This window comes from Strix uralensis, chromosome 2, assembly GCF_047716275.1.
Source record: "Strix uralensis isolate ZFMK-TIS-50842 chromosome 2, bStrUra1, whole genome shotgun sequence".
Classification (NCBI taxonomy): Eukaryota; Metazoa; Chordata; class Aves; order Strigiformes; family Strigidae; genus Strix; species Strix uralensis.
In genome coordinates, this window is record NC_133973.1 from 65,765,369 (window position 1) to 65,791,302 (window position 25,934).

A 25,934-nucleotide genomic window follows, 5' to 3' on the forward strand; every position below is an offset into this window, starting at 1 on the left:
TCATGCCGTTATTTTGCTTCTCTTGCTCTCAAAGTCTTGAAGTGCACAAGGATGTGGATAATAAAAAGGAAAGCTGGATCAGTCATTTTTTCCCACCTCCTTCCTTTGGTGAAAGGAGTGATGTTCCAAGAACGCTGTCGTCTAGCGTATCAAAGCAGCTCAAGCGGCATTTACACGCATACTCCAACATGCACTTGCAACTTCTTTTAAAAGAGCAATCCCATAACTGTTTGTTTGCTCAAACATTCAGTGAATACAGGCACAAAGGCCAAAGTCAATCCAACACCAAAAGAAAAAAAAAAAAAAAAGGCTAATATTTACAAAAAAATGCCTTCAGAGTGGTTTTGCTCAGCTGGCAGCAAGACATAGCTGAGGGATGGGATATGCTCCCTGCAATCTGGCTCAGCTTTGCCCTCCCACAACTGCATTTTGCTGCTGCTACAGCCTAGCCAGTGTCCCACTGCCCCCCACCCTGGTATCAGCATGCCCATTACCCCAGTGTGGTATATTACCTCCATCTCGCAGCACCCTGAAGGTACTTTATTTCATGGGACTTAGCCGATAAAGCATTTTGTGTTCTTAATTGTAACCACATTTTTTTCAGAGTTTATTCTGTGGGGCCAGTCAGGTCATGCTTTGGGCTAAAAAATGCTCAGTCCAAGAAGCTATGAAAGGAAAAGCACACTGCGTGACCCTCTCCCATCTTTGTCGAATGCCACTCCTGGGGGAGTTAAGGGTTTGGAGTGCTAGGGCCTGAATAGTAGGCCCTGAAACAAAGTTGACCTCTAGATGAACCTCACAACAAAATGTTATCCATTATTAGTATCTGCTAATTAGTAAAATCTGTATTATCATTAGCATTTAATATGTGATCATTAACAAAATGTGTGTGCTCATTAGTGAAAGATGTAGCTTAGACAAAATATAGTCAGTAGTGAGGATGAAATATCGTGAGAATGTATCCAACTTCCCTTGTATGGCCTTGTTCAAGGGTGAGAAACCAGGTGTCTGGTCTTGTTGGAAGCTTTGTGGGAACAGAACCAAGTAGATAAAGAGACTCCCTTGGTTCTGTTTAGCCTTGTTCAAGGCTGAGAACTCAAGTGTTTGGCCTTGTCAGAAACTCCTTTGGTTCTCCTCTCCAAGTCCTGGCCAAGCTTTGGGTGAAATCCAACAGAAGGATGAAACCAGATGTTTCTGCTCAAAGAAATATGCCAGTCATTTTGACTTGCTGATTTTTGATATATAAGGCTGGACCCTCTTGCCACGATTTTGGATACCTCACCTGGAGATGGACACATCGCGTAGGACTTCCCACTTGCAGGGAAAGATACTCCAAAACCTCGCTGCAAACGGGGGTCCCCAGCAACTGGAGATCTGGATGTTGGTAACGTATGCAAGTGGTGACGTATCTTTCTTAATCACTATTTTCCCCATTGTGTAGTAATAATTAAGTGTACTATTCTGTATTTTTCTTATTGCTTATTTTCTGTATTACTTGGTTATATCCTTTAATTATTAACAGTAAAATAAGCCTACTCTTTTCACTTTGGTGTCTAATTGGCATCCTCGATCAGCAAAACAGGGTTCATCTCCCCTGTCCCACATCTGCCAAGGGCTCCTTAACTCCCCCCCAATTTTGGAGACCTCCAGCTCCCCTTCAAATCCACCCCTCACATTCACACCCAGTGCCACAGGCTGCCTCGGGTCCCCAGCAAGCCCCACTGTGCCGCATCCTCTACAGCTTCTCCTGTTTCTCTTTCAAGGAGGTTGAAACCTTTTCCATGCAATTTATGAACCCCAACAACTAACCACTGCTTCTGGGATGCTATTTGCTTCTCAAAACCTCATGAGGCCAATTCTTACCCCTTGGGCTCCTGTCAGGGAAATCAAACTATCATCCCCCTTCTGTCAGAAGCACATCAGCAGGTTGTTTCTGTTCAGATCGTATTTACTAGATCTCTAGCTCTTTAGCCCTCACAGAGCAATAAAGCTTCCCCTAAACTCACACTCTTATAAATTCAATCTGTTTTATTCCAAATATCACATAAATTAAATACATTTCCCATGAATATTGCAAATATACATGAAATGAACATTGCAATTTTTAAAAAAAGTTTTGGCTTTGCTTATGCAACAAGAAGTGTCAAATGTGGTTAGAACATGAACTTCTCCTGTATTTACTAGATACAAAAAGGTGCAGATTAATAATTTATATTTATACATATGTACACACTCCATTTCATAACTATCTTTAAAACAGTAAAAAATGGTTTCAAGTTTATCTACATTAAACATACTCGTTTAAATCTGGTCAGAAGCCCCAGATAAGAGTTGATACAATCATTTCACAACTGCAAAATTAAGGCGCTACCAAAATACCAGTTCCACTAGTGTAAAATGTAATAGGAATAGAGAGTGTACAGCTTTCTCTTTATCAATTTAAAAGTGGACTGGAGAACGAGGAAAAAGGAGCAGTAAGAAACATGACAAGATCTACAGGTTAGAAGTACAAAGAGATCTCGATGACTATCAAATGAACATATTAAAATACAGTAGATAAAAGGCCTCAGTGGCAAACAATTAGTATGCTTCTGAAAGACAAAAAAAGGTTAAAATATATATATAATTTTGTAGCTTGAAGCTTTACAGGTGAACAACAGGTGTAGAGGTAGAGGGATTTTTTTTTTTTTTTTTTGGCCTCTTTATGATGTATAAAGAAGGGCCACATTCACCACAGTGAAAAGACTCATCATATATCCCAGCATCCTTGCTTGGACAGCAAGCAAGAAAAGTGTAATGAGCTAGAAAGGCAACAAATCCTGTCTATCTCTTCCAGGAGCTCAGCTCCAATGCTTCCACATGTACCTTGGCGACAAGTTACACCTAAGCGTAGATCAGCCATAACGTGGACATTTCCTCTAGAGAGAAATGAGATAGCTAGCTTTTCCCATGAGGTACTACTGGATGCTGTAGAGATTATATGGCAGAGAGAATTTGGTAACAATGAAATTGGTACTTTCCCTTAGAAAGCAAGTACCACAGGGCAGTGGTGATTTTTATTTATTTATTTATTAAAGCTTTGCTATTTGATCAGCATTCAATGTTTTGGAAGAAATGTCAGCTTTGGGCTGCTAATATGATTATTTGCATCCATACACAGACAATTCCTATGTTGTTACTGTTTATCCAAAACATCAGTCACTGAAATATTCACAAACCGCTTTAAACCTTAACTAAAAAAAAATCCCTCTACAGTTCAGCTTTCTCTTCGGTAACTATCATTTCATTAACTATGCAGGCCTTCATGAACACAGTAATGTTACTTTCCATGTAAAATGTGTCTTTACACGTTACAGAACAGCAGTAAACAACCTCTTTTGTTCCATAGGGTTTCCTCTCAGAAGTACCTCAAAAGTAGATATCTTGAAAAATCACTTTTGCAAAGAAGAATATTCACATTAGTTACTGAGGCAAAGCCAAGAAGACACTAACTAGCACCTTGATATTTATTTTTTTTCTTAAACGCACTCCTATATGTAAAATCAAGCACATGTAAGATCAGGGACCAGCAATATACAAACACCATCGGTGTCCCCTTGCAGCTAAACTAGTAATACTCAAAACTAGGCCAGACACACGAAGGAGCAAGATGAGTGAGTCTAGAAGAAATACACAGCATGGAAAGGGATGGGAAGAACAGGAAGCTGAACAGAAAGGATTGCAAGATCAAATACAGTCCATCTTCTGGTCTGAGAATTAGTTTGTAAAACCACCTTTCGGTAGCTCAGCTGACAGTGGGATGAAGACCTACTGAATTCTGACATTTCCTCCCCCATACATAGAACAATTCCTTTATATTTCAGTGACTCCATCATCTTCAAATCCTGGAGGAAATGCATTCAATTTGAATTTTGAGTATTTGGTGATGGTAGCAGAACTTGCAGAAGGCTACTGTAGAGGTTATGACATCACTGGTTGTAAGTTATGCACTTCACAATTCATAGAATACACTTACAAACTATTTAAATAGAAAAGGCGTGTTCAAGGTAGAGGCAGTTACAGTACATTCAGGGTATGTTACAGAAACCATTTGTGGTAGCCATTTGCTGAAAGGAAAAAAACTCTGTATTTTTGTTTCCCAGACCACACAGGTTATAACTACAATACCCAAAGAGAGCAGGTAATATATCTCAATCACTGCATTTTAATGCAGTCTTCTTCCAGAATTCATGTGCAAAGTGGAAAAAAAAAAGTTTAAATACATCTTCATTGACAAATAAGGACAAAAGAACTAAAAAAGAAACCAGGCACTTTGACCATTTCAGTAAACAGCCATTTCTTCTTACCAGACTTCTGCACATGAACAAGTCTTTACATTGGTCTTGCTATGCTTGCAGCACATGTAGATTCAAGTCAACTTTTTTTCCTGTTGGTAGTATCAGTTCTACTTATAGGAAACTATGCCAATTGAATTGGTAACACTGTTAGTTATTTCATTGGCAGTTGAGCAAATGTTGATCATTTGACTGACAAGCGATCAATTTAATAGCTATTAGATATTAACACAACAATACATAAAAAAAATAATCAAAGAGACAAATGAAGGTTAACACCTGACTTAAGCTTGCATTGAGACTTGCCTTTATAAGTTCTGTTTGTGCCTCCTTTCACGGTGTAATTGTGGACCGATTTCCATCACATACAGGAACTGGTACTAAACTACAATACTTTCGGTTTGAAAGACGTTCAGTAGAGATCACCCCAACGTAACAGGAGGTTGGCATGACACTGCATGCAGGAGAGAGACAGAAACCTCCCCGCGTTTCAACCTCACCAGTCCCACTCGCAGAGCAGGCATTCAGAATAAACTGCAGCATGCCTCCCTCGTACTTGGGATGAAATCATTATTTCACAGCAGCGTTTATCATACTTTAGGGAGACGGTTTGATTTGAATTTAGCGATAAGATCAGCTAGGATTACTTTGACTTTTCTTTTCAAATAAACCAAAGTACACCTTTCCAAACATTTTGTACATACTCAATCTGCTACAACACAAATCACAACATGAGGGATTACCTAAGGCTACTAAATAGAGTGCTTATTCAGTAGCTATTATTCTTTCAGATAAACATCCTTAGATGCCTTGACCACAAACAGCTTAACTTTTTTTTTCCTCACAGACTGCTATTTGCTGAAGAGAGAGAGATGTAGGTGTATGACAGACTGCCTACCAATTCACTAACAGAGCACACCGTTGGTTATAGTCTTCATGCATACTTCTGCCAGGCAGCGTAACTCCTCTTCTGTTCACTACCTTCAAGAAAGTCTAGGAAACACCTCTTAAATCCAGTGTCCAGTTTCCTTTTCCTACCAAGTGGAAATCCAAATCACATGCAGGCCAATGGTGCTACTCTAGTACTTAACTCTCTTGCAGGCTAGAAACATCAACTCTATCGTAGTACTTTGAAGCAATTATCCACATCTATCAGCTACGCTCTGTAACTGTAGCACAGCTTTGTAGAGGCTCAGATTTCACCAGGACAACAGGAGAGAGTGCAAGGTTTGGTGAATACCCAGGATAACAAACCGATGCAATCAATGGATGCTGGACGCAGTCAGAAAGGGCTGTTCCTTTTTGAAGGAATCTTTAAAAAAAAAGAAAAAACAACCCCTCCCCCTTTGCCCTCCCCCAGAACAACCCATTGTGAGATGTTTTCGGTGCCCACTCACAACTGAAGTCCATGTTATCTGGGTCTTTTGCGAGTCACAAATATCAATACACGTCTGATGGCGATAAGACGATCTTTAAGGGAGGTCATAGCCAATATAGCCAGCTGAGCTCTGTTTTCCAGAGGCAACACTGCCAAGAGCCACCAGTACCAGGCAGGACCACTGGGGTTGCTCTGCAAAAGGATGGAAAGACATGCAATCATGTATTCACTGCCCCATGAAGACCACCACCTTCCTTCCCACATTCTATTTTCTAAGAAAGTCACCACAAAGCATTTCAAGCAACAACTGAACAGTTAATTTCAGGTGCTCTCCTTGTCTACATACACCATTAAGACTGTTCTCTCCAGATATCAACTTACATTGCTATATTGTTTTCCATGGATCGTTTTCCATGCTTCATGGTAATGGACCAAAATTGGGTAAATAAAGAGTTTAGAATATACAAAACCACAGCAAGAACCTGTCGTAAAATAGTCTTGTGTAAAAATTCTGTATATAATAGGGCTGAATAAGTAAGAAGGTTTTATTACCTGTGGCTCTGGTTCTTTTCCTGGCATGGACCCAAAATGATTGAGAATTTGCACTTTCATATTGTCTTTAAGAGAAGTAAACCAGGCAACAGCTTGATCATAAACTGAATCATGAAGGCGGACAAGTTCTTCATATTCCGGTCCTTCAACCTTATTGTTAAAAGAAGAGAGATGGAACAAAATAGGTTTGATACCGTGGAGCCCGTATGCTTCCCCAGAAGCAAGCGAAGCAAAATAATGCAGTGACTACAGCTGTTCAAATGTCCTTATCTAAGCAAACTGTACCCAAGTCTCAGATTTCAAACCTGTGATGCTGGAGTCTTTTTACCCTCCCCTAGGTGTTCTGAAGTGACATTTCTTGGAGCAGTTACTGCCTTGTTAATATCCACTCCTAAATGCTGGCACAGAAGAACCTGCTCTCTAATCCTGGGACATCATATTCATCATCTCAAACCCACAACCTCAAGTCCCTGTCACAGAAGGACCTCTGAACATTGGTATACTGTCTGGAAAAACAAAAGAAATACTACTGACACCGAGCACAGAGACAGGGAGTCTACGGCACTTAGAGACCAGCAGTATTTTATAGAAGCGTTAAGGCCATAGTAGGACAGCCAAGGAGGAGGAGGAGGAGGAGGAGGGGGAGGAGGAGGGGGAGGAGGAGGGGGAGGAGGAGGAGGGCAGACACCTGAGCAGGCAGGAAGCAGGGAAAGTGGATGCTTTCCCAATACCAGGAACAGCCATAAAAAAATACCCTTGCTTAGGCAAAGAGTGTTTTAGTTGCACAGGCCTAATTATTAGCTATTAGGGAAAAGAAAAAAGCATAAGCAAAAAACACTACAAATTGGTGATTTTGTTTGTTTGTTTTTTCTTTTGGGGTTGTTGGGGGTTATTTTTTTTTCCTGTGATCTGTACACACGAGTAGCGTGATTCACCTGTGCTACTCAGATGCACGTCTGAGCTAGCTGCTCTGGATGCCCTTCACAATTGAGGAGAAACAGCTCTAGAGTGCAATTAATCTCATCTGAATGTAGGTATCTAAGAGCAGATAAAATAGGCACCTTTGGACTGAGATTCCTCATCACCAGGTATAACATGAATGTAGGGTGCTGAACACATACGTCAGCCTCTCAAGTGAGACAAGGTAAATCTCACTCTAATTATGAAGAGGTGGGTCTCTGGCACCATCTACAAACAATGCATGGATACCTGTGTTCCACCACCCTTCACTGGTGATTTAAACACAGCTGAGCCCTCACTCTAAGCAGACTACCTACTCCGACCTTTTGCAGGAGGAGGCACCACCACACAATCTGCCTTTCCTGCCCTGGCAAATAACTGCATCATCCTGCACAGGTGAGAGAAGCCCTACTAAGACTTTACAGACTTGCACTTCAACTATGAGAGCATGCTGAAGAGCTGTATGACCAGACTGGACTTCATCAGTCAGCATGAGATTACTACTAAACTCAATGTTAAGAGGAATCAGGGTTTTATAGACATGCTCTGAAGATGATCCAGGAAGTCATCATTAAGCATGGCCAAAAATCCACCCTTTGGCCAACACCCATCACAAGCACCTCACTTGATGCAGGTGTTATAAGAGGACTTGTTTTTAAAAACTACTCCCCTCCTTGCAATTCTCTGCTCTCAGCCAGCTCTGATGAATGCTTGTACAGGTACTGTTAACTACATGTCACTAAGATCTCATTTTAAGAGCGTATTCCCATATTTGTTGGAGGACCTGTTCTGTAAATGAGCTTGAAGGTCATATGAAGTCTGCCAACTGTCTGTTCAGTGCAAGAAGAGAATAGTCAGTTCTCTAACAACAGGGGCATGTGCTCTTAGAAGGGTTTCAAGTCCATACCAGTTTTTAAATGTTACTCTGATCTCATCTACGCATCATGACAGATCTCAGCACCTGAGTCTCAGAAACTACTTTGAGATCCATGAAGGGAGTGCAACACTTCAAGCAGAGATAATTATAAGGGCAGAAAGAAAGAAAGGGAAGGAAGAGACAAAGTTTGTTCCATGGTTTTTAAAATAGAGCTTTAGTATTTATAATGATATTGGTTTAAAAATAATGCACAACTAGCTTGAAATGCAACAAGGAAAGGCTACTTAAGTGAATCCAGCAATACATGGATATGAATAACTTTGCACCATAGATCACCTTTTTATCTTCAAGATACTCGATGTTTGCTGTGTTATATCCATCTCGCTGGCCATGGCTTAAGACCCTAAAACGACGGACACCAACTGTATCAACAACTGAGCGCCCATCAGGAAAAAACTTTACGTCCCTGATCTCTAATATACAGCCATGATCTGCAAATCTGAAATGACAGAAGGGCATAAAAGTGGAAGTCATCAACAAGCGTTTACACACATCAGGACAAATACTGGGCCTAATTCACCACTTCTTATTTGAAAGAGGATCCTGCTTTGGTGACAATACATTTCTGCTTATTCACATAAGCCACACAACCCCCACCCTTTCTGCCTTCCTTCAGAGGTCCAGGGCAGCAGCATTTTTGCAGTATATTTGCAGGGTGGGAGGGTTGGGAAAGGACAGGAAACTAAATGGAGCATGTTTCATGCTGGGAGTTGCCAGCTGCTGTTTCACCTGGTTTGCAAAGAAAACAAGATGGGTCAAGACACCATAAGGAAGTCCAGAAACTAAGGAACAAATGTAGGGCTGGGAGGGCTATCCCCCTATTCCGAGGTGTAAGCAGAGGACTACAGGCTTTAGAAGGAAAAGGCTTCTATATAGCAAGATTTTTCTTTTACTTGTTTCCTTTAAGTTAAAAAACCAAAAACGCAACAAATCAAAACAAACCCAAAACACCCTCTTTACAACAGCACATTTGCACCTGCATTTAAAGTAGGCACAGGTTTTAATAATGCCCTGGAAACAAGCATGCAACAAATTTTTACTTTAAATTATCAGGCTTACCTACTCTACATTTGTGCTGTAGTGAGTTCACTAGAGAGGCTGATTGCACAACGACTCTTCACCAGGATATGTTGATCTGCCAGCATTTGCAGCTCTGCACCTCAGCCTACTGCTAAGCAGGAGAATGCACTGTATCTAGTCTCATCTCAAGATACCAAATCCCTGCAGGGTCTGATAAATGTTTCATCAAGGAAACACTTGTTTTACCAGGGCTTGGCCATTTCTTACATCCGAGTGATGAAGAAACAGTAACACTGCGGGAAACAACCCCTGTTTCTACCCTTAGCAGAAATCATGGGTTTGGGAGGGGAAAAAAGAAAAAGCTCACCACTGTGAACAACTGTTCTCTCCCAGCCATTGTACAGAACAAACTGAAGAAGAGCAAGAAGAGTACAGCTGCACCTGGTGCTCTACCAGTGGGATTACGGAAAGCAAATTTATTATAGCAATATAAGACTAAACACTACTTAAACAGCTACACAACAATTGTTTTAAATTAATTATTTTAGTGACGTTCATACTGAATTTAGAAATTAATCTAGAAGTGATGATTTTTTTCTTTTTTGTCATTCTTTGAGAATTTCCTTTTGGCTAGAAAGTGACTTTAATCAAAGAGAGACAAGAAAGCACCTGAAGATGAGTATAATGTACAGACACATTTATATTGTTCTCTATAAGTTTATATTGTTCTCCCAGTTTTAACTTAAAATTGAGAAATAAAACAGAGGAAGGTAATGAATTAAACATGTCTTGTCACTGTGTTTTTCAAGGAGGTATGTATCCATGTCTTAGTAGATGAGGCAAAACAAGTTTCCCCACTTCTTGTATTCCCAGTTGATTTCGCAATTTTGAATAAACAAAAGAACTTCTTCGCTTGTGTAAGAAGCTACAACAGCCTGCCAGGTGCCTACAGATGAAAGCTTCCTGGGCTTCAGTGTTTGATTTAAGTTACAATGCTTTAAAAGTTTCATTATTTCAGTAACTCAAACCAGACAGGACATAAAAATCTAACCATACTGCTTACCTTTTAAAATATCCTTTATGACACTATCTAATAAATCAATTCTTGTGTTTTGGAGATTGTAACCCCTTGGCCCTCTGTTTTAGACCTAACCCCAAGTAAGTTTGGCTCTTCCACAAGCGTTCACTGATGTAAGGGGAGTTATCACTAATGTCCTAGGGTCATTTTGTCCTCACTCATACAAAGTATTTGTTTCCAGAAAATTGGTAACAGGCCTGGAAGGGACCGTGGAGCATCAGCTGCTGTTGAAGTCTCAACTCCACCGAGCGCAGCACTGACAACAAACCGAATGGCATGAAGCACAGCCAGAGCTGACTGGAAGCTGTAGCATCTGCTGTATTCTTGCTGCCACCTTACCGTCGAATTTGTGAGGGGAAAAAAAAAAAAACAAAACAAACCACAAACCTGAACTGGACAAGGAAAGGCTGCCAAGCCTCGGTATGACTGCCCTCCTCTCAGCTCCAGTGATGATCACCTACAAAAATGTTGCTCCTGAGTATGCCTGTCTGATGTGTTCTTGAAACTGCTCATGCTCATCATCCATTCTACAGTCTGCATCACACCAATGTATCTTCTGAAGTAAGCAACTAGCTGTTACATCTCATAAGGTAGACCTCTCAAGACCACCTCATTTTTTTTCCCCATGAGCATCTTCTCATCCCCTTCACCCCAAAACCTATTATCTATAAAGGACTTCAAAACCTGAAGGTTTTCATAGAATCATAGAACAGTTTGGGTTGGAAGGGATCTTTAACGGTCATCTAGTCAGTGTCCGCATAGGGAGCTGGAAACACACTAGTGTCAGAATTCACAAAAATTAAAGGTAAGATCATGTAGAAAGACAATGTTACCCACTCTCTGCAGATAGACATTGCAACACAGCAGTAAAGACAAACATCAAAATTCAACATTCAGCAGCAAAACAGACTTCTCAGCTAAGGGTATACTTTGTCTCATTCAAAAGATACCACCTATGCAGGAAAGCTATGGAAGGTTTGGAATTTTTTTTAAATATTATTTTGGTTTTTAAAACTGAGTAGACAAAGGAGCAACCTTATTCAGACAGTCAGCTTTCACTAGAACAAACAGGCCAGAAAGCTTTCCAACCACATAGACAATTAAGTGCTATTTTTGGAGCCTGTAGTAGCAGGATGAGTTGTATTCTCGCTATTCATCCAACAGGGGAGCAATAAAAATTACATCTTTGTGTCAAAAGGAATGTTTAAGATACAAAACTAAAAAGCCAGCAGCTTTAGTATTGGTTCATACAGGACTGGAAGGAACTGTAGTGGTTTGGGGAGACAAGTATACTGTGCTGTAGTATTCCATTACTGTCACAACAGCCTCTGCAACAACAGGACATTCTCAGCTCATCTCCTTACCCTTTTAATTCGTCAGCTAAGCACATGCCAAACTGCTTGGTACCAGTTTCCATGCATCTTCTTATCATTAGACGATAACGAGGTTCAAAGACATGGAGTGGGCAAGGGATGGTAGGGAAGGCCATGGTACATACAAAGATGGGAACATCTTTATTCAAACTGTAAGATAATTGTTAAAAAAAAAAAAAAGAATGTTCAGCTTTTTTTCTGGGTACTGCTATATTCAGCATAAGCCCTTAATACAACACTGATTTCAGTGGTTTCCTTAGACTTATTCTTCATAAACGCGTGTCTGGTCGACGTTTGTCATATTTACAAGACAAACGTATTTCAGGACTCTTTCTGCTAATACATTAAGGAAACAATCCCTCTAATCTACTTTCATAAAGGAAAAATCTTGAAATAATAGCCATTTTCCAAATGTGTGCATACTGATACATCTAGCTTAAATACACATGGCAAGATTTTGGCGATAATTTTTCCACAGTAATATAGTACCCAAGAACTAGCCATGTTCAAAGCAAGACGGTAGAGAACTCCCAAGCTCAGTAAAGTCCTTCAGTTTTGAAAAAGCCCACTAATCCACTTCATTTTGTCAGGCTTAATTGCATGTTTTATTTTTCTTTTTACTTGAGTTGTAGTGCAAGATCCACAAGTCACTGACAAAACTGAATCTTTGAACTTCTCCCAACCTCAGTATAACCCATTTATAGTTTGAATTCTAAACACAGAAAACCCCCATTTTAACTTTTAAAGCTACTATATTGTTTCAGAGGAAAAAGTAATTATCTCTGTTTTAAGAATATTGTTGTGCCTTTCTACCATCCAAGCATATTGTTACTTGTTTATCTGCAACAAACATACAAAACATCTGAAAGATTCATTTACAAATTCATTCATTTTGTGCATTTTTATAAGCAAATGAAGCTTATTGAGTAATTTAGATTGAAAAATTCAGTTTTATAACAACTGTCAGTAGTAAAAAAGAGCCTACTTTGACAATTCCTTCATTTCTTCCTCATAAACTTTCTTCCTTTCAGATAATTCCTCTGGCAAGTAACGGACTATCAGTTCTTCTGTAAGGACGGTCTTCTTGTAAGTTCTGCTTGCCAGAAACTGCAAGGAAGAGTCAACTCTTAAGGCTGATAACAAGATGACAAGTAATGTCTCTTCCTCCCAAACCATCTCCTTCCTAAGGCCAAACAGCACATTAGTCAGGACTGTACTGATCCCTCCTCCTTTCCAGCCTTCAGGCATCAAAACTTCCACTTTAGCATATGTGGTTCACTCCAGTGCCCATTTAACTATAACCCAATGCACTTTTTTTGGCAGAAGTTGGACTACGAGCAAGAAAAGGCAGCCCCTCCTCACTTCTGCAGAAGATATATACATTCTTTTCACCTAGAGCTGCCAGGTTACTGACAAGAAGTACTCCAAGTACGAGACACATTACATCTGCTGGAGCAAAGTATTGACTGAAGAGTGACCATTCCCCATTCACCCCAAGTAGATATACAAACTGGAGATGCGGTATGAACAGGGCTATGGCTGGGACTCCCCAGGCATGAGCCTGATGTGATACTGGAAGCCTCTATTCCTTTAAGCACCAGCAAACCCCACTTGTCTTCCAAGGAATGACAAAATATATTCTGGAGCAAATGAGGTCTGTGCACAGCTTGACGCTGTGGGTACTACTGTCTTGTTCCAGTTTCATACAATAGTTTGGATTGGAAGATACCTTTAAAGGTCATCCAAGTCCAATCCCCCCTGCAATGAGTAGGGACATCTTCAATTAGATCGGGTTTCTCAGAGCCCTGTCCAGCCTGAATGTTTCCAGGGATGGGCATCTACCTCTGAGCAACCTGCTCCACTGTTTCACCACCCTCATCATAAAAAATTTCTTCCTTCTACCTAGTCTCAGTCTACCCTCTTTTTGTTTAAAACCATTACCCACTGTCCTATTGCAACAGGCCCTACTAAAAAGTCATCTTTCTTATAAGCACCCTTTAAATACTGAAAGGCCACAATAAGGTCTCCCTGGAGCCTTCTCTTCTCCAGGCTGAACAACCCCAACTCTCTCAGCCTGTCCTCACAGGACAGGTGTTCCATCTCTCTGATAGTTTTTGTGGCCCTCCTCTGGACTCGCTTCAACAGGTCCGTGTCTTTCCTGTGCTGGGGAATCCAGAGCTGAACACAGTGCTCCAGGTGGGGTCTCACCAGAGCAGAGTAGAGGGGGAGAATCACCTCCCTCGACCTGCTGCCGATGCTTCTTTTGATGTAGGGCACAGAAAATCCCCATATAGATGCTTTCAGAAGAACACAGTTTTGTGCGCTTTTGTTAATTGGGGCAAGGACATACTTACTTCTGACAGCTTTTCTTTGCAGAGTGGGCAATGCGGATTATGGTCAAGGCAACGCTCAAGGCATTTCAGGCAAAAGGTGTGCCCACAGGGAGTGGTAACAGGTTCATAGAACAACCTGAACATGAAAACATGAAACAGAACAGCTAAGCTGCCAACAAACAATGGAGATTCCCAAAGTGTGGAAAGGAGTGACTAGACCTAGCCATCTCTTCCTTTCCTGCTTTTGCAGGCACAGTTTTATCTAAGGAGATAAAAAAAGGTTTTCATTTTTAGAAGTGGTAAACAATGAAGAAAACCATGCATGATGGAGAAAACCATATCTGTAAAGATTCACCAGATGCAAGGTTCAGCAAAAAGGAACAGAGTAATGATTTAGACATTCTGTGGCAGGTTTCCCTTCTGACACCATGAAAACTTTTTTCAGAAGCTAGAAAGGCTTTCTGATCTTAATCCCACGTCAGTGCAGTCGTACCTCATGCAGAGGGAACACTCAAAGTCTGACGCATCCACCAGAGTTGTTGGTATTTCACTTGAAGTAACAGCGGTGTTTTCAGGTAAAACATCTGCATCTAAGTAGTTAAGAAGATGATTATAGTAAATATTTAAGTATTACTGCAATTTCAGGTTCTGTTTAAGTTGTTTTTCCATAAAGAACCTAAATTATCTCTTTTCTTTTTTGAAGTTTTGTTCCAAACAAACATATTTTCCATCTAAGTTTTAGACTTTCTGGCAGGAAATCTTTGGAGAGTAGAGGATGATGTCTATGACAAAAGAAAGCACTTTAGAGCTGCACACTCGTGATCTGCTTCTCTAAAAAATGGCTTTTTTTTTTTTTTAAATAGTTTTTAAAATACTCCGCTATTGCTTTCCCACCACCATGACCACTCCCACATCAGCCAGGCCAGATGTTTTAAAGTACATTAAGTCCAGAATTTAATTTGTTTACACACAGTCAAACTATTTCATCAGTGTTTATTATAGATTTCTCAGCAGGGGTAATTTTTCTTACAAGCATAAAAAAGCTTACATTCTTCCAGACTAGGCTGCTGTTCAAATCCCAAGTTTCAGACAGCTTAAAGTTTAAGGACTACTGGAGTTGCATTAAGTAATACTGATTTCAGTAGCTCAGCACTCTGCAAACACAGAGGCAAAACACTTTCCTTAAAATTCTGCCCACTCTGGTTTTTTTGGGGTGGTATATATTGCTGTTAATTAACATGCTTAAAAGGTATGGACTTCAAACTTCACAGCACCAGCATTTAAGTTCAAGAGCTATCAGCTCAAGCTTCTGATGACATTTATACAAGCAGATTCTGCAACTTCTTTTACAATCTGTGTATTTGTTGCTCAGTGACAAGTTGCAACAGAGCCATGAATCCTGCTTCCACGTCCGTTTTATTAATCAAATTCTTGACCGTTTGAAAAAAAAAAAAAAAGATAAAATCTCAGTTTTTTATGTTAAGCTAAAACACTAGGATGTTTTGTTAAAGGATAACTTATGCTCAGCATCTGGTTTATCTCGAGCACAGACAGGATAGGGAAGAGGGCACTGGTGTTGTGTGGCCTACAAAGAAAAACAGTGTTATCTTTAACCTACATCTCCCATGTTAGCATTTAGTAATAGCAAGAACCTAACTGTGTTAATTCTGCAAATAGTAACATGGCATCAGGATCTAGCACAGACCAGAAATTAATGGTTATGGGTAAAACCGATCTCTGCCCTTCTCTGTGAAGATACAGGCAGGTCAGATTTCACAATCTATTTACTGAGTCTGCAGTTCACAGGCAAGTACAGGGTTTTCCCCTCCACAGCAAGCTGATCAGAAACTGGCCATACATTGATAATTTGCAGAGGTGGCAGACAGCAGCACTTGAAGACTTTTAATATTTCAAGGCAGAAGTCAGATTTGTCAAGGAGGTGTGGGTTGGTTTAGGTTTTTTTTCCTTTAAGGGAAAAAATGCACACTAGTAGAGCAGCATTTTCAAAGTCTCTTTTAACCAATTTTTTCATTACTCAGTGCAATATACTGCCTTCAGCATTTTTATCTCGGAGCACTAAAACCACTTTGGAGGTCTTTGTTGGAAGCTTGAGAAGCATACCAATTGTAAGCACAGCTATCAAGTGACATGAAACTGGGGGGCTTATTACCCTTCAAAAGGCTTCTTTGTTTGCTTGGAAAATTTCATGTAAAGTTGCATGTGACTGTTTCTGATGCCAGTTTAAGATTAGTTTCCAGGCTTACTGCATCTTTCCTTCATATAGAAAGACAATGAAGTTCAGCTATGTCTCCGAGACCTAGAAAATGGAAATAGCACCAGCAACACAAAGACTAAACTGTTAGTGGATTACACACTGGAAATGGCCCATTTGAGAAAGAAAAATACAGTGTTCATTGAATGAATTGAAACTTCTCTGGACTAAGGTAAATAGGCTGTTAACACACCAGACGAGAAAATATTATTCCAATCCCTGTAGGGAATGTTTTATTGACACCTACAAAAAGTGAGGAGGAAAAAAGTAGTTTATAATTTTTCAGCATGTGCAAAAGAAATCCCCTTTCTAAACCACAACACAAACCTTTTTTAGGAATCTTAGTGGGGACGTCCAAGCTTTGTAAATCCCTCACATCACTGGACAGCTTTCTTTTTAAGCCAACCCCAGGTAAACTGGAGAGAATAGCTCCCAAAGACTTCTTGTTGTCTTCAAAATAGAGATCCAGAACATGATGGGAAACAGGAGAATCAGTGCTTCTAAATACATCAGAATCTTGGGACGGGGTTTTTGTTAACCTGAACACAGTATCCTAAAAAAATTAAGAACAGTTATGTATAGCAGGAGAAAATTTTTCTTTGTTTTTTCTATTAATTGTATATGTCAGCAATAGACCAATGTCCCTTCAAGGAGCTTAGCAAGGGAGAAAGGTCAATATCAAAAAAGGCCACTCTCCAAGTTGCATGAAATAGGGCCACTTCTCTCCCTACAGCCCCTGTCTCTAAAGTTATCTTCCTGTCATACTAAAATCCTGAGTGGGAAAAAACTGCCCACAAATATAATCAACCCCCACATGAAGGCATCACATTGTTTTCCGAATAAAGAGTTTCATTCTCTTAATTCTTCTGAGGAAATACATCCCAACAAGAGATTCAACAACAATGGAAAAAACAGGCTTACCATGAAAGTAAGTGCCTACATGAGTGGAGACAAAGACAATGTCACACAGATCAGACAGATCCTTGTGCTACTTTTGGTATTTTTTTATGTTGAATGCTTTTCACTTTACCTTTGAGGACCCAGCAACAGAGCTATCTTCTGCAGCTGACTGTGTGTTTATGCTACTCAGAAATGCAGGTTTCAATCTTGTATGGGATGTTCGACTAGAGAAAGGTGCTGTTAGACTATCATGCACATTTTCAAAGGCCGGGAAAAACATCTCACACATTATCTAGTCAATTAGAGAGAGGGGAAAAAAAAAAAAAAAGAAAAAATACTAATAATTAAGGCATAGATATTTATGTTTGTACGAACACAGATACACAAACTTCACAGCTTCTGGATGCCAAGAAGCTTGCAACAACCAGGACATCCTACATTCCCCAATGCCCACGGGAAACCTGAATCACATTCCCCACCACAACCACAGACACATCTCAAGATGCTCTTCTGGTGTCCACCTCCCTCCCCAAAGGCTTCTGCTCCCCAGGAGCACCCGGGGCAACAGTCTGTTTCATCCTCCTGCTGCCCCTACCCATCTCCACTCTGACCCTCAGACCCCTGCCTCCAGAAGCCTTCAGGCCATGCTCTCCTATCAAAACCAGTTAAAATAGAAGTTTTTAAGCTCTCCTCATGCTCTGCAGCCATCTCCTCTATCCTCAAGCAGACTTCACCCCTAGCTAAAAGCTGTATAGAGCCTGTTCTACCTCGCACCATTCCCCACCAAGCACCTTGCCAAATCCCTGTTTCTTTTTATAAAAAGCTGACTGTATGAACGGTCACGGAGAACCTCATGATCGTTGGTTAGCACTAAGTGTGATTGCAGGATTTTTCCAGGACAGGGTAGCACAGAGTTCCCCCTTCTCAACCCTCTGCCACTTCCCACTTTTCTGATGGGCACTAAAATTAGCAGCCTTGAGCCTACAAAATCCAGGTGTACTCAAATCTAGATGACATATAATCTACAAATGACAGCTGCCAAACCTACAGATTTGCAGTGGAATCCACAAATACACAATCCCTCTGGTTGAGGCATCAACCAAACCCAAGAGATGCATCGTGCAACATAATCCTAATAAGGTTTATTGGACAATCTACTGAATCAAATTATCCTTTGGCTGTTTACCATCACCTGAAATAACATGAATTTTACTTGGCTGCAGCAGTAAGAGCAGCATGATGGCCAAGAAGCGGCCAGTAAATATGTTTTATACCTTTTGGGCTTCTTTCTTCATTGAGCTCCATTCGGGATTTAAGGCAACACAATAGAGAAACTCCTTCAATGCTTCCTCAGTCCTTTCCAATCCAGAAAGAGCTTTTGCTTTCACATAATGGCCCTGTTCACACAAAGGAAACGTACAATTCTAGAGATCATTTCTGAAGTGGCACCAGCAAAACTTGGAAGTTCACACCATTCTGCAGGTGAAGATACTTTTTGGGTAACAACCTCTTTGACACACATGACTGAAGGAAGTCAGTCCCTTTTGCTGAAAGAAGATCCCCTAGAAACCCACTGCTGCATCACTCCCTGCTAAAGACACTGCTCTTTTCCTCAGGGGGGGACCTGATGCAGAACAAGGAGGAGTATTTGTCTCCCCAGGGACCAAGACTATTACGTATCCCACCAGGCTCAATACCCCAAAGAACAGTTTCACATACCAGAGCAAACTTAACAGTAACGAAGCTGCATGGGAAAGGCAGTGGCATAGGGCAAGCTGGAGGTGGCAGCTGAGGGAGCAAAAGATTTAGGTTCAAGACACTCTCACTTCTCCTGGGGGACAGAGATGATTTTTCACCATTTTATTTGACTAAAGAAGACCAACAACATTATGAATTTAGGGAAACTTACCAATGTTTAACGTGGAACCTTTTAGCCCATCCTACCTCTCCCACGTCCTAGAGTAACAAATCCATCGTCAGCAGGTATGGTAGTCAGCTTGGGGACAACTCCTACTTTACTTGCTACTGGTAGCAAGAGAGGAATGCCTCACCTCTGAATTTTGCTGTGGATATCAATTTGCTGTGGATATCAATCAGTTCAAATCTGACTACAGAAATTACTTCTTTAATGATGAAAACAAACTAAGCGTGCATTTTAAAAATTAGCCTCATGCTTATTAGACAGAGGTGTGTTCTGCAAGTCCACCTCTGATCCACATGAATATCTATCTCTAGGCTGTGCTGAAAGTATAATTTCACTAGTCTAAGAGACTGGTTAGATAAGCAGATGCACTTTTCTATTCTTCAGACTAATGCCAAAAGATCTGGTATCACACATGTTAATTAATGTGTCATTTGGTGACCTGAACAAGAAGTCTCAGTACACACAAGTCTCCCAAGGCAAGATACATTTTTCTTTTCCTGAATGCAGTAAGAAGAGAGGTACTGTGAAACCTGACCCTGAATACCTTATCTTGATGCTTGCACAGACTGCAAAACCTTTCCAGAGAGGTCCTAACATGCCTGACATCACTGTCAAGATTACTCCATTGCACTGGGGAGGCTACAAGGTTGTTTGCCCTCATCCTTTGGGGCCACACGAGCAATTTCCTTACCCAAGCTGCAATGGAGGACTAAGTTGGGCTGTGTACTGACAAAATATCTAAAGATCCAACACCAGAAGTTAGGCACAGGGACTAGAACCCCTGCACTTCAGAAACTACCACTGCCACCTTCCCCTTCCTATTTTTGCATGGCCCTAACAAGCACCGGATTGAAGGGTAAGGTCTGGGCAGGGCCTTGTGCAGCAGGCAGGAGGGCATCTGTTTCTATCGACCACATAAAAGTACAAGTGGAAACTTCTCCCTGCCTCAGAGAGTCCCAGGACCTGGGTTTCACAGCAACTAAAAGGAAATCAACTTGTCTATTGCTCTAATAACTACAGTGTACCCAAGAGCTTCATCAATAACTCAGCAAGCCATTACACTTCAGTTATCAATAAGCCAAAAGGTGAACGCTTGCTTCCCAGGAGCTACTCCCAGAATGAGTTTAATTTTATGGACTTTTTTGGGTTTTTTAACTACACAACGCACGTTTGAGCTAACCTCTGACACTGGATGCTGCAAGATACAAAACAAAGCAGATGCCCGGAACTCCTGGAGAACATGGTTTCTGGATCAGCACAGCTTATGTGGAAGTTTTCACACACACACAAGCACAAGTGAAATGTGTCTGTAACACTGCTGGTTACGCCATGATGACAAATTTCTCGGTTTTAATGGGTGACAAGACAGATAGCCTTCAGAGACAACTACCTAAATTGTCAGAAACTAGATGCTTCAGACAGCACCCCTCTGCTCATCCCATGCCTTCCCCAGCTGGAAACAGAGAGCTAGCTGCAGCCGTCCGTGCTGAGGCAGGCGGCCAAGGGGTTCATGCAACACCTCCTTAGTCTTCACAGGAAAGCCAAGGTCTGCCTAAAATCCTTCCCAATTCCCCACGCTACCCTCTCTCCAGGTAGCATCCAGGGGCTTTATCTGGTCAAACCTGTGCTGCAGTTTTGCCACTGATGGGTGAGGGACTGACTGGAGGTGTAATCCTGGGTGGGGCGAGTTGTCCAACACCCAGCCTAGCCTCAGGCAACTGGCAGTAACACCAGTCACAGTCACCACTGTGCTTCTTCCATTTCTCTCTTGTAACATTATTTCTGATACTTGCTTTAGACTGCCCATGAACCAGTGCTCCTTGTAGCACTTCCTTTCGTTATGAAAAAAAATCCCAACCCCCTTTATGAATCACCATGATGCAGGTAGGAACCACATATATGAACTCTTAGTATTAATAAGGGGATGGGGGAGGGAAATAATCCTGAAATACAGTCTGAGGCACTCCTCAGAAAGATACATTGACCAGCAGGCCATCAAAGCCACCCACTGCCTGGGACACACCATCCAGAAGGACCTGCAGGACCATCCCAGGCTGCCAGAGCCTTAAGGACCCAATTCTGCTGACAAGCTGCACCATAGCCCTAACAGATCAATGGGCACCAGCACAAACAAAACCACATCGGTTGCTCACCACTGAAATCCTACAAGCTGGAGACATGCTAAGGATCTTAGCTTTCAGTAGACATTTCCAGCCCTATTAATGCCACAATGTTCTTCCAACACCACCCGCAGCAGCACTGTCCCCACCACAGAAAGAAGCCCCAAGAACAAGTAGTTTTTCATTTTAGTCTTTATGACATGCAAGCACCATACCGCAGGCCAATGGGGTTTGTTTCGGCAGAGGACGTCCGCGTCGTGAAGAGCTTGCTGGTAGTTTTTCATCAATGTACAGAGTTCTGCTCGCTGTGCTATTAGTGAACACTTGCAAGGAGCTGGAAAACAAAAATGATTGCAAAGAACTCCATTAAAAGAAGCACTAGGACGTGTTAAATACAGTAACCTAATTTTCAGCCAGAGTAACCTAAAAAGCACTACTGCACAGCAGTTACACATTTATACTCTCCTGTAATGGAAAAAAAAGGCAATTCCTTCCTTCCTTCTTTCCTTCTTAAAATATATTCTTCCAGCCTGGAAACAAGTTCTGTGCTTTATCTAGCAGGACATTTCATATTCACATACAGGATGCCACCTGCTCTTTCCGTCACCTTGTTTACAGGACACTTAAGAAAGCAAAAAAGAAAAAAAGCCCCAAGTGTTTCTCCTCCCAGTGTGGCTTTTCTTGGAAGAAATCATCAATGCAGGGCTTCAGCTAAAACATTCATGTAAGCCACTCATTAAGAAAAACACATGCAGCCTTCACATTTTATATCCACTTTCCACCCATGTTCCTTTGCCCTCCTCAGGGCAGGCAAACCTCCCATCATCACATACATTGCCCGGGTACCCACACATTCATGAACTGTTCAGTTTGCATGGATTATGAACATCTCAAGCGTTATTATTCTGTCCTTTCCTAAGGTCTCTATAACACATTTTAGGATGGAAATCTTCCTCCAGTATAAAATTTCATAGAACCACAGAAAAACTTTGGCTGATCCATGTTCAGCTTTTCCACTGGGACCTCCAGGTCTTTTCTGCAGTGCTGCTGTCCAGCCCAGCCCATCCTGCTGCACAGGGTTATTCTGGCCCTGGCACGCTTGCTTTTGCTGAAGTAGGCAAGACTGGTCAGCCCATGCCCTGGGTTGTTGGTCTGAATGGCAGACCTGCCCTCCAGCACATCAACCGCTTCTTCCTCCTCTAATTTAGTGTCACAGACAAACTTGCTTTGCCCGCTCATGGAGGTTGCTTATAAGGTGTTGAACTGCGTCAACCCCATTACCAACACCTGAGCAATGCCACTGCTAGCCATCCGCCCAGCAGCCTTCAAGCCATTAACCACCATACCATGGCCCCTGATAATCCAAGCCAGTTCTCCACCCCTGCCACCTCTGCCTCCGTAGCTTGGCCAGGAGGATGCTGTGGCAGGCTGCATCAGCAGCCTTGCAAAAACACACTAAGCCCCAAATAACACTCTGCCTTTGTCCACTAAAGCAGTTATCTCATCTTAGGAGATGAGATTTAGGTGCAAATTGCTCTTGGTCACTCTTGACCTTCATGTACTGAGAAAGGCCTCCAGAGGGCTGAAGCGGGCTGCCAGACGGTGTCAGCTAGGTGCAGTAACCTTTACCTAAATGTGAGCTGGTTAAAACTGTCATAACTGGTATTAAACTTTTAAAAGGTTCCAAGGTGTGCTGAGAGACAGTACTGCCTCATTTGTACAAATTTTAAACTTCACCTCCAAGCTAGCTCTCTCACGGCTTTCCCTGTAAGTGTCATCTCCTGTATGTCCCTATGCAGGGCTCTTGTCTCTGTACCTATCCTGCTCTCTCCAGCCTGCTTTGGCTTCCCTGCATCTCACTTCAGCACAAGCATCCTAAACACATCCTCAGTAACAGCACATTGCCCATACGAAGCCTGGGCACACATGCACATGGACACGTAACTGCTGCAGGTGTTACCACTCATTACGTTCAAGCATCTACCAGGAGGGATGGCCCAAGATCACATCCCCCTCCCGCCTCCTCCCCTCTCTTGAGCTGACGCCAGCACTCATGCAGCAAACCAGGCTCGCGTGGTTGCACAGAGAACCAGAGCAAGGAATCAATTGACTGAAAGCTAATCCAATAAAAACAAATAAATAAAAAGGTTTAAGAGGATCAGTTTCCCCTCAACTGGTTCACTGTACAACCACACAAGTGCCAAAGGATGAGAAAGAAAGAAGCAGCAAGGACTGCTGCTTTTTTTGGCTGTAGCATGGATGAATGCCAGATATACTAATTGCAGAATAACATACCAGGGGTCATGCTGCCCCACTGGTCCCAGACAGTGATGGCTAGGGACTACACCTAAAATAAGGAGCTCTGTAAAAGCTAGTTCACAGTGTGCAGTTCTGTGCAGGGGTCTTTTATGTTGGTTGGTTTTGTCTTGGTTTGTTTTTTTAAATATTAGACACGCAGACTGCTGCAGAGATCCACATTTCTAGCTGGCAATTCTTAAAAAGACTGCAAGTTAAATGCAATTGAAAACAATTAAGATCTTCAGAAGCAAGCTTTTTTTGTCTTTTAGATGTTCAAACACGAAATTATTTAATTTAGTTACTATTTAAACAGACTGTGTCTTCTGTTTATACTGAATATGAATGTGATATAGTATACTTCACATTCGCTAGTAGCCATGGTTAATAATTGTGCTAGTAGCTATAGTTACTGCACATATGGGAACAATTACAAGGTTCTGAAGCTCAGTCCAGTGAGACTCTGAAGTGTGGTCAAGATGATCTTGATTGATTGATATGAATAAGAAATTCATAGATTTTGATCTCCAAACCCTAAAAAATGAGCAGAACATCCCGGACCATAGAGAGAATGTCTGGGATTGTGTGGAGGATGAGTTATTTGAAAACCTGTCAAAGTGACTACTCAATTAATTAACTCGGCAATGAAACTAACTTCTGAGTGGTCTAAAAGTGAACTACCTTCATTATAATACTAAAAAACACACCCACAGGTCAAAAAGACCCTCTGCCCTGCCCTTAAGCCAGGTTAAGACCCTTCCCTAAGCATGCATAGTAGTAGAAGCATTATGTAAGCCATATTATAATTATACGTTAATCACTAACCAATCAGTATCTGACAGGCATGTTTGGAAAAGTATTAACCTCTGATTTTTGTGTATAAAAGAAGCACGAAAAGCTGCTGTTGGCGTGCTTGATTTGTGGAAAAGTCCACCGAGCTCCCAAGCCTGAATAAATACAGTACCTCTCCTGAGCGCGTTAGGATTGGTTTATTGCATGCTGGGCACGAATCTGCTTTTCAGATAAGAAATGCATTCCATCATCATACCTGCTGCAGGGTATTTGCAGAGTGTGCTGAGGGAGTAGACGTAGTAAGTAGAGGTAGGTGCCTCAGCAGCCAGGCAGAGCGGTGGGTGGGGTATTTTTTGGCACCACAGGGGGAAAGGAAGCAGTGTGAGATTAGGGGACAAGCAAGCCAGCTTCCTGCTTCTGTTCACTACTGCACATTTCAGTCATGCTGATGCTTGCCAGTGCTTTTCAGCATACAATTCAGCATGGTTCATACATTCAGCAGACTCAGAACAGCTTCATCGGCCTTTTCGGGATCTTGTCTCCACCGCAAACGTTTTAAGCAAAAAAAAAAAGCGCTGCCACAGAGCACAACAGTGTGGCAAAGGCTGCAAGTCCTCACGAAGCAAAGTCCAAAGGCTCTCACAATGAAGGGAAAATAACAAGCTACTGAAAAAAGTCAACCCCAAAGCAAACCAGAAAAAGCTACATGTATTCAGGGCTTGTACCTCTTGTTCACTGAGTCTCAATCAGAAACCATAAGGTTTGGCCCATCTTGATGAGTAACTGGCAAGAAATATTTAGTTAACTGAGAAAGGGGGTGAAAAAACCCAACCACCAACAGCTTTGCTAAAGAGAGCAGTATTTATGAGACTACACTGTAACAGGTTTTCTATAGGGAGATGAAGCAGCTAGTCAAGACGCAGTAGCTGGAGCAGTGCCCAGCCGCCTCCATTCAAGTTCACCCCACTCAGAGACAGGGCGGCACAGCCCCTCATCCCCAGCCTCCTGCTGCCAGTGGGATCATCCCAAGAGGGTCCGTGGCTGATCCCAGGGCAAGGCTGGATGGACTGAAGCCTCATCCTCCATCAGTGGAACCGTGACATTAGCTGGCTGACTCCAACTGAGGGTATGTGTGGAAGTGGGAAGAAGAAGTGAACATCTAGCTACAGCCTAAATAACTACAGGGTTTCTATAAGCACCATGAAAGAGTTGTTCCATATCACCGCATGTGCCGTGGTGAAAAAAAATTAGTCACAGAAGGTGGATGGAGAGAGCTTGAGGACATAGAGAGTTAGTGAATGCTGCCAGATGCCAGTATACTATAATAACTGTCAAGTTTATTCGGAAAAAAACAGAGTCACACAATAGCCAATAGTTTGTTTTAAAATAATACACCCATTCTTTCTTCTGGAGGTTAAAGAAAAAAAATTTCTTTTATGAAATGACTTATTATTTCAGGCCAAATTAAAAAAGAAAACCGTAGAAAATTTTACTGTTTCCACAATACCAGCAGATGGCATTTCCTGAATCAAACTCTTATGGGAGCCTGCAGCTGCACAGCAAAATTTATGTTCTTGTCAGCATCAGGGATCCACTGCTGAGGCTCCCAGGATCTGCGGCTCCAGGCAGCCGGGACACAGAGACTTCCTCAGAGCCACAGGTCCTG

The 25,934-nt window shown here is 41.7% G+C and overlaps 1 protein-coding gene across 3 annotated transcripts in view; it reads right to left on the minus strand.

Annotated features, from left to right (window-relative positions):
• Positions 1-2,010: 2,010 nt before the first annotated feature.
• The window catches only part of LONRF2 (LON peptidase N-terminal domain and ring finger 2), a 35,871-nt gene continuing 11,947 nt past the window's right edge, over positions 2,011-25,934 (minus strand). Inside the window, exons 2-12 of one of the 3 annotated variants that reach the window (XM_074859052.1) lie at positions 21,397-21,515; positions 18,412-18,534; positions 17,268-17,429; positions 16,565-16,790; positions 14,459-14,555; positions 13,987-14,101; positions 12,618-12,739; positions 11,624-11,782; positions 8,438-8,600; positions 6,265-6,414; positions 2,011-5,904 (exon numbers count right to left, since the gene is read on the minus strand). In XM_074859052.1, the coding sequence (XP_074715153.1) occupies positions 5,746-5,904; positions 6,265-6,414; positions 8,438-8,600; positions 11,624-11,782; positions 12,618-12,739; positions 13,987-14,101; positions 14,459-14,555; positions 16,565-16,790; positions 17,268-17,429; positions 18,412-18,534; positions 21,397-21,515 (1,595 nt within the window). In that variant the 3' untranslated portion in view covers positions 2,011-5,745. The remainder of the gene's footprint in view (positions 5,905-6,264; positions 6,415-8,437; positions 8,601-11,623; positions 11,783-12,617; positions 12,740-13,986; positions 14,102-14,458; positions 14,556-16,564; positions 16,791-17,267; positions 17,430-18,411; positions 18,535-21,396; positions 21,516-25,934) is intronic. The other 2 variants (XM_074859053.1, XM_074859054.1) reach the window with 2 other exon arrangements.